Genomic DNA, 12,442 nt, shown 5'->3' on the forward strand with positions numbered 1-12,442 from the left:
GGCACGAATGGTGTAAATAAGTGCTCTCGTATATATAATACTTCCTTTGTGGATAATGAAATTGTACACCGCAGTGGCGCTACCGTCGTTCAAACGTAAAAGAGAAGTAGGAACGTAGGAGAAATCTAGATACTATTGGCCATCTATAATGTGTATATTACGTGTCGAAGCTTTTTCCTTGAATTGTGTCGCATATTTGTATCAATTTGTGCACGAGTTCGAGCTATATGCGCGAACGAGTTATTTGTTCTTTGTTTTGTAAATGTGTTCTAGTGTATTTGGAACAAGAGTCACGTAAAAAGAATAAATACGTGAACAGGATACGCCTGTTTGCCTGTACCGGATTTGTGAACGTCTATAAAATTGTAAATCTTCTTTTATATAGTTTTATATACAATAGGAATAAACATATTTTTACATTGTCAGTGTAATCATTGTCGATTACGATCTTTTTTTTTCAAATATTAATAAAATATAAGTAAATCGAGTCGATCGATCATCGTCCCAAGTTTTGTACGTGGCAGTGTAAGCGAGACGGAGATTCAACCAATCATCGAAATCGAAATCGAAATCAAAGGAAAAGCAGTGTTGGTAGCGGCAGAGAATTTCTACCAACACAGTACCTAGAATTTTGTTTTTCTTAAACGCACATCTCTCTCTTTTTCTACCTTTGCCCCCTCCTGTTTTCCCTCCCCCTTGTTTGAATGGTACCCGTGCTCCGTATCTGATAGCGTGCCACGATTAGCTCTAACATCAGTTTCGTTCTACGTTCATGAAACATTAAAAACCAAGTGCTAAATAGCTAAGTGTCAACGTTCAAGCGGAATTAAGCCGTTAAAAAAGACGTGCGTAGAAGTAGTGGGTGTTGACCATTTATGCAAGATTTATCGACGTTGCAAATTTTTCGAGTAACAACAATTGATAAGATGGGTCTGGGAAACAAGGTGCGTATATAATATCTGCAATTCTAACAATTATGCTTGTGCCAAGATGTGATTTTTAGTGTTCTCTTTACTGTTGTTTTACACAATGTTCGAATTCAATGCTATAAAGTATTAGATAACCTTTACATATAGGCAAAACCAATACCATTTCATACGATTACAAACTCTTTTTCCCTTTCACAAACCTTTTTTATCGCGCCAAATTTTTTCACGTATCCATTGCATCAGCATTTGTCGAAATTCAATGACATACGGGACCGGTTTTATCTTTATCGTAGATTGTAGATAAATATAATCGCCTCAATGTGAACACATTATGCATATGGAGATATATGTAGTTAATAATTGATTTTTTCAATAAATGTATAACGAATAGGGAAACTATAGGAACTAACCAGGAAAACTTGAGATAAAATACGAAACTTTAAGAAACAAAGCGGTGACATTATGTATTTTAGACTGTAGATCGTAGACATATCAGCGATGTATGATTAAGGAGGTAAAACAGGTATTTAATCGATTTTGTAAGCGACTAAATAACTCGTAGACATCGTGTTTTTTTTTTTTTATCGATCGTGTCCATATATCGTCATTGAATTGAAAACGGTGATTATTATAGTAAAAATTTCGTATGTAAGCATCTTGTCGAATAATTATATAGCTGTTCGTAGTATAGATACGGATATGTAATAAGTCTAGCGTAATCAATGTTTCTCTACGAGGTGATGGCTATGACGGTCGTGAAGCAATGTGAAGGAACGTTATGTCGAATTGTGGCGGTTGGTGTTACCAACGGGAAACAACATTTTAGCAATCGTTCACCATTGTGATCGCTCGATCTATCGATAAAGACGGGATGACTGTGATACGTTCTAATTATTTGTTGTCAATGCGTTTTATTATAAAGGTGCTTGAAATTATCTTTGAGAAGAAGGGGCTGAGAAGATTATCGCGATTGGCCGTATTTAAAGAAAGAGATGGAAATACATGTGACAATTTGTTTTCGTAGATAAAGAAACGTGCGATCGAATTTAGTATTCGGCTTTCTACTATTTTCTTTCTCCTTTTTTCTCGCACATTTTTCTTCTCTGCCTTACAATACAACAGCTGGTCAGTTATATCGTAACATGATATGATCGTTCAAGTTAAGTGGGATGGATCAGTAATCATTCCTGTTCGGCACATTGCATTGGGTGATTCGCGCATTTCGAAGCGTTTTAGAATTTTACATTTGATCCGTAAATCTAGTACGATTGTCTACTATCACTTATCTAGTATCACCATCAGGGTCACTGTGGTGCTTCTAATGAACAATAATTCCTTTTATCTTGAACTTTAACAGCTCACTGATTGCGTTCAATGATTATATAATCAAAAGGTGGTAATTGTAAGAAAAGTTTCCGAAAGCATTTCTATCTGACGATTAAGCTGATTAAATTTACGTCGATACGAGACACAATGCTGGCAACGATCATAACTATCGTTATTATTATATTATTATAGTCGTGTACATTTTTTATTTGTAAAGGGAAATAGAAATAAAGGTATCTCTAGGTGGCAAGACCGCAAACGACAGATAACTGTAACGCAGTAATAAAGCTGTATTTAATTTCGTTAAGCTGAGACTTTTCGCCAAGTTTAACGCGTTTCTAAAATTGTTCGTGCTATTTGTCCTCTGTCTTACTACGCGCGCGAAATGATCAAATATTTCCACACAGATAGGTATTTCCGTTATCCATGTACGCGTACACTTGTTTGTTTAACATGAAAAAAAGATTAGTCGGGAAAATTACAATGATTTGTCTATTCACAAACCTGATATCGAATGTAGTTTTTACTATGCTAACAACGAATAATTATTTAAAATACGAAGCAAGCCGATTCAGATGGAAAGTTGGAAAACTGAAATTGAAACGTTTGTTGTAAGAATTGCTCGCTCGATAAAATTTAGCATGCCGCATGGCGCCGTTTCGCGTCCCGTTCATCGATGAACTCGTGAAACAAGCTATTTAACACCATCGAATAACCCGTCTGCCAATATATATTGTACGTATACATGAAAAGATGGAACGGTCGCGTAAAATCTAGTATCCGTTTATCGATCCTGTTTCTTTTCCGCCTCACGGTGTTTAATACCTGATGTATGTATCTCGTGTGTTGTGTCGGTCGCAGTGCAGCAGGAAGAAATGATCGCGTACCAAGTACGTAAGTACATACTCGTACGTAGGGCGAAATATCGATCGTTATTTTCGCGCAAGTCTCGCAACGACCTGCACACCGTCGGTGATGGCAGTAATGATGCGATACAGTCGCTCGATGCGTTTGCACATCCAGTTTTGTATCGCGACGATAGGAACGGATCCCACCTGTTTCAGAATCGTGTCGCGCCTGCTGTATCCCATCGAAACGGCGCGTTTCGCGAATTTAGATCTTCGAGGGGCGTGTTCCACCTTGGGAGGAGAACAACGGGAGAAAAAAGAAAAAGGACGATCCTTGTTGTGGGTACGGTGCAGTGATACGAGAAGAAATGACGTTAGAACGATTAGTAGATCCTTTGATTTTCGTATTTAATGGCTAACGTTCGGTCGATCATACCAGACCATTTATTCAAGAGATAAACGAGATAAAGCGTAAAAGAACAGAGTTCCCCTAAACATACATTTTACGTAGTAGGTGCATCGTTAATTGGTCAGTCCCCGTGAGATGACATTTATTAGACGTATTTCGAAATCGTTATTGTTAAGCATTCGTTGCTGTATCGAAGTATCGATGATGATTCAGCTTTGTCCTGTCTCTTTTACGTCAGATGTCCGAAGAGAATCCAGAGATGCGGGAAATGGCAGCGCGCATATGCCGCGATTACCTCCACGGTGTTTGGAAACACGTTACCGCGGAGAACATGACATTGAAACGTATCAGGTTAGTATTGAGGTTGAATATATTACATTTCACAGTATTTCACAGTATTATCACTTTTGACGACTGATGATACTCTTTTCATTCGCGTTTACCTTTCATTTCGCATTCTTTCATATCGACTTCTTAGTTGCCCGGTGTTTCGTTGCACGATTCCCTGTTGTAATCTACTCGCATGTACGATTCAAGGGGAGAAAATCGAGACTCTGACCGATCGTAAAGTAAAGTGTCAAGCAGATAATACGCTGTGCCGCAATCGTATGGCAGACGAAACGTCGATCAACCGTTTCTCAAATCGAAACTGTGTCGCAGTTGCATATGTAGAATATGCATCTTTCCACAACACTACATAAGTGTTACGCACAATATGTATATTGTATACGTGTATACATATACGTAATATAAATATACATATTACGTGATAACGTGCTAGTAACCTGTATTGTATGTGCTTGTGAGAAAATGTGTTAATCAGTGGTAAGAATGATTGGCGGAACATGCGCATGATCCGAATATTCTAAATACGAGGATATTATTCGATATTTTACAGCGGCGGATTAAGCAATTGGTTGTACAATGTCCAGTTACCCGATGGAACTGTTCCGATTCGAGGGGAACCACGGCAAGTCTTATTGCGACTGTACGGCCAGATACACGGGGAAAGAGCTTTGGAAGGGCTGATCACCGAATCGGTCATATTCACGTTACTGTCAGAAAGACGACTCGGACCCAAGTTACACGGTATATTTCCCGGTGGTCGAATAGAAGAATACATACCGGCGAGACCGTTGCTTACCGATGAACTGGCGGATCCGATTTTAAGCTGCATGATCGCCGAGAAAATGGCCCAGATACATAGTATGCAGGTTCCGATAAGCAAAGAACCAACTTGGCTTTGGGATACCATGACCAAATGGTTGGACACGACCACCGACATATTAGAAAACATCGAGGACGTCGATGTTCGACATTTGAAAAACGTCAACGCGATACGAGCGATCGACCTAGATCACGAGATCAAGTGGTTCAGGTGAGGAAACGGGGGGAAGAAGAGGCTGCGGAATCGTAGCGGAAGAAACATAGTAGCAATTTAGTACACTGCAGTCTGTATTAACGGTAAGGAACCTATTTTTCAGATCTCTCGCAACCCGACATAAATATCCAGTTGTTTTTTGTCACAACGATATGCAAGAGGGTAATATATTGCTACGGCAAAATACACGGAAACCAGAACTAGTTCTTATCGACTTTGAATATTGCTCTTATAATTATCGAGCATTCGACATAGCAAATCATTTCGTGGAATGGCAGTACGATTATACAGCAGCGGAATATCCTTTCTTTCATGAACGCGCAGCATCTGGCCCTACAAAAGAGCAAAAGGTAAATGTTGGAGTATTTCATCTTTCGAAACATTTACAAAGAAAGAATCATGGTAAGATCGTCGCGTTTTCTTATCCTTCGTTCCGTCGTTCAACTTGTCTTGCGCCCTCATGGAGACGAACAAACGAATTACATACATACAAAATCCCCTCAGGGATCCCCCGTTACCGCAACCCCGCACTTGTTACATGATCACAATTTTACTCCATCGGTCGATACATTTTTTAATCGATTACATATACATACGTATATCGATAGCGATACCTTGGAACTGCGTCCATTTGAACGATGACGCATAGTACATACTTAACGCATTTCAAAAAACAAACAGAAACAGAGAAATGTATTCATTCGAAATTCTACGTCGACTTTGAACAACAATGATCGAATCAAATCATAAAATATTCGTATGCATTGCGAAAGAAAGGATCGGTTCCATTTATAATTTTATAATTTTTTCCTCGCACCGCCGAGAAATAACTAGAGTGAAAATAGAAAGCAATCGTGTTTTGTCAACCAAAATAGAGATTGACATAGACAAGTAAAATTCCCTTTGTCCCATATGACTTTGCCGCCGTCGCTGTAATTTTCACCGTTACCGTCAAAGTCGCTGCCACTGCCACTGCCACTGCCACTGTCACTGTCACTGTCACTGTCACTGCCACTGCCCACTGTCCACTGCCCACTGCCCACTGCCCACTGTCCATTGCCCACTGCCCACTGCCACTGTCACTGCCATTGTCACTGCCACTGCCCACTGCCCACTGCCACTGTCACTGCCACTGTCACTGCCACTGCCCACTGCCCACTGCCCACTGCCACTGTCACTGCCACTGCCACTGCCATTATCACCATTGTCGTCGCCGCTGTCGCCGTCGTTCCACCCAATTCCCTTATTAACTTGTTTCTTCTTCTCTATCTTTTTCCCGCTTTTCCTTCATTGTCTTTGAGGTTGACAAATTAAAAGCGCAAGACCAAGTTCGATCGTATGCGATGCATACGTATACCTATATCTACTCGGTCAAGCGAGTTCAAGAGTTATCGAGAGCAGATCGAGGAGCTGCTTGGCGTGTGTTGCGTGTGTATATATTAGTTTCACAGGACCACGATTCGGTGAGACAAGGCTGATGCCTGCCTGATCGGCTAATCGGAAATCGGAATAACGGGGATGGCAATATCGATCTGTGCCACTGCTATGCTATGGATCCCGTCTCGCACCGTACGTTGTGGAACCAGAACGACCGGTGCCATCACCCACCTTTGCAACATCAGTCCCGTACCTGCGCATCTACGACTCTAGAGTACTTCTACACGCACTCTCGATAGTCGATCCATAATCTACATTACTCGATAAATGTACAGTGTCTTATGGGTGGTAAAATCGCGTTATTTCCAATTAAGACACTTCTCTCACCGCATTTAAATATCCGTCTACCGTATTCAATTAGAGTGTCCCTATGAACGCATGTTTATTCCGATTGCAATTGACTCGATTTCTCAAACCGTTTAAATCTACGTACCACTTTCGAGCTACTTTTCACTGTAGATGTTTTCTCTTTACAGAAAAGCTTTTAAAGTTTATCCTGTATTTCGGACATACATACATATATAAATGTATATATGTATACATATTTACATACGTATAGGTATATTTTTGGCTCGCGTATGTATATATGTCTATATATACATATATGTATACCACCTTCTATCTGTTCAAATTCATCTTTCAACTACTTTCGATAAACGATCGTATTGTACGTTTAGCAATTTTATATTCTTTGACAGCTCAACTTTATAAGAAGTTACTTAAGAACAGTCGGCAAAGAAGGATCATCGGAAGAGGAACGAATCATCATGGAAATCAAAATATTCTCATTGGCTAGTCACTTATTTTGGGGTCTTTGGAGTATCGTCAACGCCAAATTATCAGAAATTCCATTCGGCTATTGGGTATGCTCACGACACGGTGTATCCGTATTTTATACTTTTCTCTCGTTACTTTTATTCCAAACTTTGCCTACATACACTTATTTACGTGCTCATGCTCATTACCTTTGCTCTTTTGCCTATCTTCTCCAATCATTTCGTTCTATTTCCATTGTTGCAGGATTATGCAGTTTCTAGATTAAAAAATTACCAGTATTTAAAAGAGAAGATTATGGCTTCTGGAGGATCGCCGACGATAGACAACGATGATACTACTGAAAAAATAACCGTAGATTGAACAAATCGAGCGCATGATCGTTACGGCGAAGACTGTTTCCTTTCTGCAACGTAACGTGACAAATAAAAGTTTACCTACCATATTTTCATGCGCTCGTAATTACGTATCTTGTCAGAATCACGATTTACCGTTGTTTCGTGATACATGTTTGCGGTTTTCGACAAAAAGGAGAAAAGAGAAAGGAAGGGCGAAAAGAAAAAGCCGGAACAAAGCAAGATGTGAAAGCCAACGTGTAGACAAGTGGAAGAATGACGAGCAACGCATTGAACGCATGCACGCAAGTGGCCAAGACAGAGGCAACGCGAGAAAAGGAGAGAGAGAGAAAGAGAGAGGGGGGGGGAGAGAGAGTGACCACGAGGGAATAGGAATGAAGGGAAGGGGTTAGGCTGTTAAGAAACACGAAAAGAGAAAAAAGGAGAGAGGGAGGAAAGAAACGAGACGATGTCTTACTACTACGATAGACTTGTCTACGCGAACCATCACGTGCAATTTCGTTTCGTTTCGTGTCGTTTTCATTCTCGATGGATACCATCGCGACTACTATGCGGATACCATGGCGATGTGCGATTAATTAATATGACCGAAAGAATCGTCTCTCAGTTTCTCATAATGTACTCCTTTCGCCCTATAAAAGCGGTATGGGAATACGTAAATAGAAAAGGATCATCTCTCTCGTGGACAACCCTGGCTTACGAATTACAAATGTGATATAAGATAAGAAATGCGTATGATATCGTCCTGACATCTTAAACTTTTCAGGGAAATGCTGCTCAACTTTCAAGTCAGCTATCGATATTTTTAGCCGGGTACTTGGAAATCAAAAGGATCGAGTATTCCTACCGTTTATAATTACATTATACATATATACACGTATACGTGCATATACGCATACATACGTACGTGTACATGTATAAGTATGTACGCATGTATGTATGTACGTAGATGATTTGTACATAACTACGATTTTGTTGTACCTGGGACGAATCACTATTAGAATTAAAATAGGAAACTTTGTACGCTTAACGTGTTAAACAGCCAAATCGTACTTTCGATCGCGTCTCGCGTATATATGTGTGTGTATATATATATGTGTGTGTATATATATATATATATATATATACTTAATTGCGTTTGCACGAGCTAAGAACATTCATGCTAAAAAAACGAAAGCATACATAGTAAATAAACTGATCATCATTATTGAACAAGTGCTGATATCAAGATATTATTGTTCATCGGTGTTTTTCTTTGTGATTATCCAATGATATTTGCGTTTTATTTCTAATTCTTCCACACCGTGATATCGCGTATTTTTCATTAGTGCGACATGTTTCTCGGTTCAACAAAGAACAATATTTTAATAAAGTTGAAAGAAACTATTTCCATTCTTTTTGTTCTTACCATCCTTTTCCTCAAATACCAATAAATAATTCTGCAAAAAAACAAATATCTGTAATTTCTTTTAATGAATATAGAGTTCATAATTATATCGTGATGCACGTACCTGCATACATTTTATATTATATTACATATATCGTATTTCATTTCCTTTTATCTCCGTAAGATGGCAATCATTGTATACAATGACATTTTCATGACTCACGCATGTAGCGTGCACCTCGAGTTTTCAGTTAATACGTATATAAGGTTAGTTGAGATTATCGTATTTACAGTCTGTTGAGGTTATATAAACGAACGTTGACGTTAATTGGTGTCGGTTTAAAAGTTAATTGAAAGAAGTTTTAATTTGTTCCCGGAAACTGACAACTTTCTACAACGTTTAATATTGGCTTCCTATTTCTTTCTTACGAACGATAAAAACTATGGAAACTACGTCACACAACCTTATGTCCAACATTCATTTTAACAATGTTGAAAGAAATATACAAGCTGAAGTAAACAATGAAGAAATACTACCCACTACTAAAATCTCTAATTCTTCCGATACATCGGAAAATAGCATAGAGCTTGCAGCTTCGACAAAAGAATATTCAACAAATGACTTGTCTAGAGGTTTCAATGATGTTGATAATATTGCAACTTTCAAGAAACCGACTGTATTAATTGGTCCAAACCGTTCTTGTCCGATACATAAAAGTTCCAAAAGCTCAGAGCGTGATATAAAATCTCAAAAACATTCGCAAGACCAACCTTTCCCGTATGTAGAACCATCTTGGGGAGGAAAGCCGGAAGGGAATTATATGATGGAAGTACTCAAGTCTGGAATGATCATCGAGACAATTTCACTCAACGAACAGAATTTCTATCTTGTTGGGCGTTTACCTTTGTGCCATTTATCTCTTGTTCATCCTACTATTTCAAGATATCATGCAGTTTTACAATACAGATCTGAACAAGACAAAGAAAACGATAAAGGTTTCTATGTATATGATCTAGGAAGTACTCATGGTACTTATTGGAATGGAAACCGCATAAAACCTAATGTTTATGTAAGGATACACGGAGGTCATATGCTCAGATTTGGTTGCAGCCAGAGAAAGTACATTTTACAAGCTCCGCCGGGAGACCAAGAAGAAGAATCTCCATATAGCTTAACAGAGTTAAAGGTATTCTTTCCTTTATCCAAACATTGTTCCTTTCATATGCAACTAATGCAGTTATTTTTCAAGCAAATATAAGATGAAACGAAAATATTCTAGGGAATGAGAGCGTCCCAGTTGGAAAAACAATGCATGGAAGACAAAGGTAAAGCATCCATCGAAGAAAAGGAAAGTGAAGGCATTGATTGGGGAATGGGAGAAGATGCAGACGAAGAAACAGATCTTCAAGAAAATCCCTATGCTTCTATTACGGATGACGATTTAGTTTTAGAAGATCCCAAGAAAACTCTTAGAGGATGGTTTGAAAGAGAAGGATATGACCTCCGTTATCAAACAGAAGAAAAGGGATTTGGACAATTTTTGTGTTGGGTAGAGTAAGTATTTTCATACATATGAAAACAATGTGAAAGAAATATATGATAAGATTAACTTAATCTCGTGAAAAATTTAGTCTCCCCACTGAAGATATCGTCGGACATTCGACGAGAGCAGAAGCCCTTGTAAAAGGTAAAAAGAAAGAAGCAGTTGTACAATGCGCGTTGGAAGCTTGCAAAATTTTAGATAAATATGGATTATTAAGGCAAGCAAATCACGGTAAGAATAACGTTTATAAAATTCTTTATAATAAACTTTGACTTTTGTTTTCATACCTATACTGTTATGTTTTGTGTTCGTATCTATATCGTACTTAATACTGTTGTATACAGCATTGTTCGGGGCTTTCGGGTAGAAACCTTCGACCTTTCGCCAGCAATGCAATTAGCTTTTTCAGCATCTAAAAACGCATTGAAGCTGAAGATACCCGCATTCATGTACTGGAACGGTGATGTTCATGCCCCAGTTCATTGGTGTTGCCGAATTAACCGGCGCTATTAATCGCTAAGCTGATTAATTAAAAAAATGTGAGGATCGTGTTTCAGATTGTGTTCACATGAAAACCGGACAAAGTCCAAACAATATGAACAAGGGCATCGGTTTCCACCTGAACCCAATCTGGAACACGCTCCTCGCGTCTTTTAAATTGGATGAGTAATTAATTGTGTCGGCTAATTGAGCAACGTCGATGAACCGGAACATCAATACTACCATTCCGGTACTTGAACACAGATGCCTCTTTGCTAATTAACTTTATCTTCTTGTAAAAATAAACCGTTTTGTTTAACGGTCGGTTATCGTAAATGAGAACTTTATTTTATTTTTTTATTTATTTAGAATTTATTTATACGTGTATGTACAGAAGCAAGAAAAAGGAAAACAAGGAATTGGGAAGCAGAAGATTATTATGACTCGGACGAAGACAATTTTTTGGATAGAACGGGCTCTATAGAAAGGAAGCGTGAACAGAGAATGAGATTAGCTGGAAAATTGGAAGAAAAAGCAGAAACGTATGATTCCTTGGTGAGTTGAAGCAAGTACTTCACTAATTTCGCAACTTTCAATCAACATTTCAATAAAAATGTTGTTGGTATTGTTATCTTAGCTCGAAAAGCATAAGGAAGTTACAAAACGAATATCACAGTTGTCAACTTCGATTGAAAATTGGCAGAGTGCGAGTAGTGCGAAGAATGATACGGACGAAGAAGATGCGTTAGACGCTTTTATGTCAAGTCTAAGTTCGTTTGCTTTAACTAAAAGTGACATTGCTAAGATGAAGTTGGAATTACAAAATCTTCGAAAAGAAGAGGCAAGTTTGATTAAACTGTTAAACTTGACACAGCCTGCTAATTTACCAGCTCTTTCTTACCACGATACCACGGACCAACCTATTAGTCAGGCTAAAGCAGTCGCGCATTTTATGCAAAACGCACCAGTAGAACGAAAGAAAATTTATAACTCCTTACTTTGCGGCAAAAAGGTGAGTAAATATTTACTTTGTCCGCATTTAATCTGCCCACAATACTCTATTACCTTTATGGAATGTTTATGTAGGTGAAACAAATAAAGCAGTATGTAACTACCAATACTGAATTACCTGAATCAAATGCAAATTCCGACACTGCGATAGAGGCAGCAGCTGTAGAAGAAGTGGATAGCGACGACGATGATGAGTCAATTTCAAATCCATCCCATAATTCATTATGTAAGGAAAATTTTAAATTGCAACTCTCTAATACCACTATTAAAAACGAATCTTCCGAGAGACACGAGGAGCAGCAAAAGCATAACATACAAATGACGAAAAAACATCGACAGGAACAAAGAAAAATGTACTGCGATCAAGACATACATGCAGATAATTATTCCATGTGGATTCCGCCATCGGATCAAGCAGGTGATGGAAAGACAAGTCTTAACGAGAAATATGGTTATTAAGGAAAATTGTTGTTCCAACAATATTTATATGTAATTATATGTATTAATTGTCTAATATATGTGTTGTAAAATTCTTGAATTTTTTATACGTTATTACCGTG

General features: G+C 38.4%; 2 protein-coding genes across 6 annotated transcripts; both read left to right on the forward strand.

Annotated features, from left to right (window-relative positions):
- Positions 1–212: 212 nt before the first annotated feature.
- LOC122573384 (choline/ethanolamine kinase) lies at positions 213–8,846 on the forward strand. Of its 4 annotated transcripts, XM_043739674.1 has the most exons (7): positions 3,073–3,149; positions 3,320–3,446; positions 3,751–3,863; positions 4,411–4,890; positions 4,997–5,243; positions 7,029–7,193; positions 7,351–8,846. In XM_043739674.1, the coding sequence occupies exons 1-7, from the start codon at positions 3,088–3,090 to the stop codon at positions 7,465–7,467; spliced, it is 1,311 nt and encodes a 436-aa protein (XP_043595609.1). In that variant the 5' UTR covers positions 3,073–3,087; the 3' UTR covers positions 7,468–8,846. The 4 variants fall into 4 exon arrangements, with proteins under 4 accessions (XP_043595610.1, XP_043595609.1, XP_043595611.1 ...); XM_043739675.1 differs by lacking the exons at positions 3,073–3,149; positions 3,320–3,446 and adding an exon at positions 213–944; XM_043739676.1 differs by lacking the exon at positions 3,320–3,446 and having other exon boundaries at positions 3,116–3,145.
- Positions 8,847–9,092: 246 nt separating this feature from the next.
- On the forward strand, positions 9,093–12,420 carry LOC122573380 (kanadaptin). Of its 2 annotated transcripts, XM_043739659.1 has the most exons (7): positions 9,093–10,034; positions 10,128–10,402; positions 10,480–10,622; positions 11,266–11,426; positions 11,509–11,883; positions 11,958–12,108; positions 12,222–12,420. In XM_043739659.1, coding segments are annotated over exons 1-7 (1,851 nt in total). In that variant the 5' UTR covers positions 9,093–9,290; the 3' UTR covers positions 12,224–12,420. The 2 variants fall into 2 exon arrangements, with proteins under 2 accessions (XP_043595594.1, XP_043595593.1); XM_043739658.1 differs by having other exon boundaries at positions 11,958–12,420.
- Positions 12,421–12,442: the final 22 nt, after the last annotated feature.

Source organism: Bombus pyrosoma, linkage group LG12 (genome assembly GCF_014825855.1).
Source record: "Bombus pyrosoma isolate SC7728 linkage group LG12, ASM1482585v1, whole genome shotgun sequence".
Taxonomy (NCBI): domain Eukaryota; kingdom Metazoa; phylum Arthropoda; class Insecta; order Hymenoptera; family Apidae; genus Bombus; species Bombus pyrosoma.

Excerpts from the sequence above, each read along its gene's own strand:
- LOC122573384 (XM_043739673.1), top strand. The coding sequence starts at position 3,231 with ATGGCAGTAATGATGCGATACAGTCGCTCGATGCGTTTGCACATCCAG. Across the intron at positions 3,447-3,750 it reads AAGGACGATCCTTGTTGTGG|ATGTCCGAAGAGAATCCAGA; the intron begins GTACGGTGCAGT and ends CTTTTACGTCAG. Across the intron at positions 7,194-7,350 it reads AAATTCCATTCGGCTATTGG|GATTATGCAGTTTCTAGATT; the intron begins GTATGCTCACGA and ends CCATTGTTGCAG.
- LOC122573380 (XM_043739658.1), top strand. The coding sequence starts at position 9,291 with ATGGAAACTACGTCACACAACCTTATGTCCAACATTCATTTTAACAAT. Across the intron at positions 10,035-10,127 it reads ATAGCTTAACAGAGTTAAAG|GGAATGAGAGCGTCCCAGTT; the intron begins GTATTCTTTCCT and ends AAAATATTCTAG. Across the intron at positions 10,623-11,265 it reads ATTAAGGCAAGCAAATCACG|AAGCAAGAAAAAGGAAAACA; the intron begins GTAAGAATAACG and ends GTGTATGTACAG.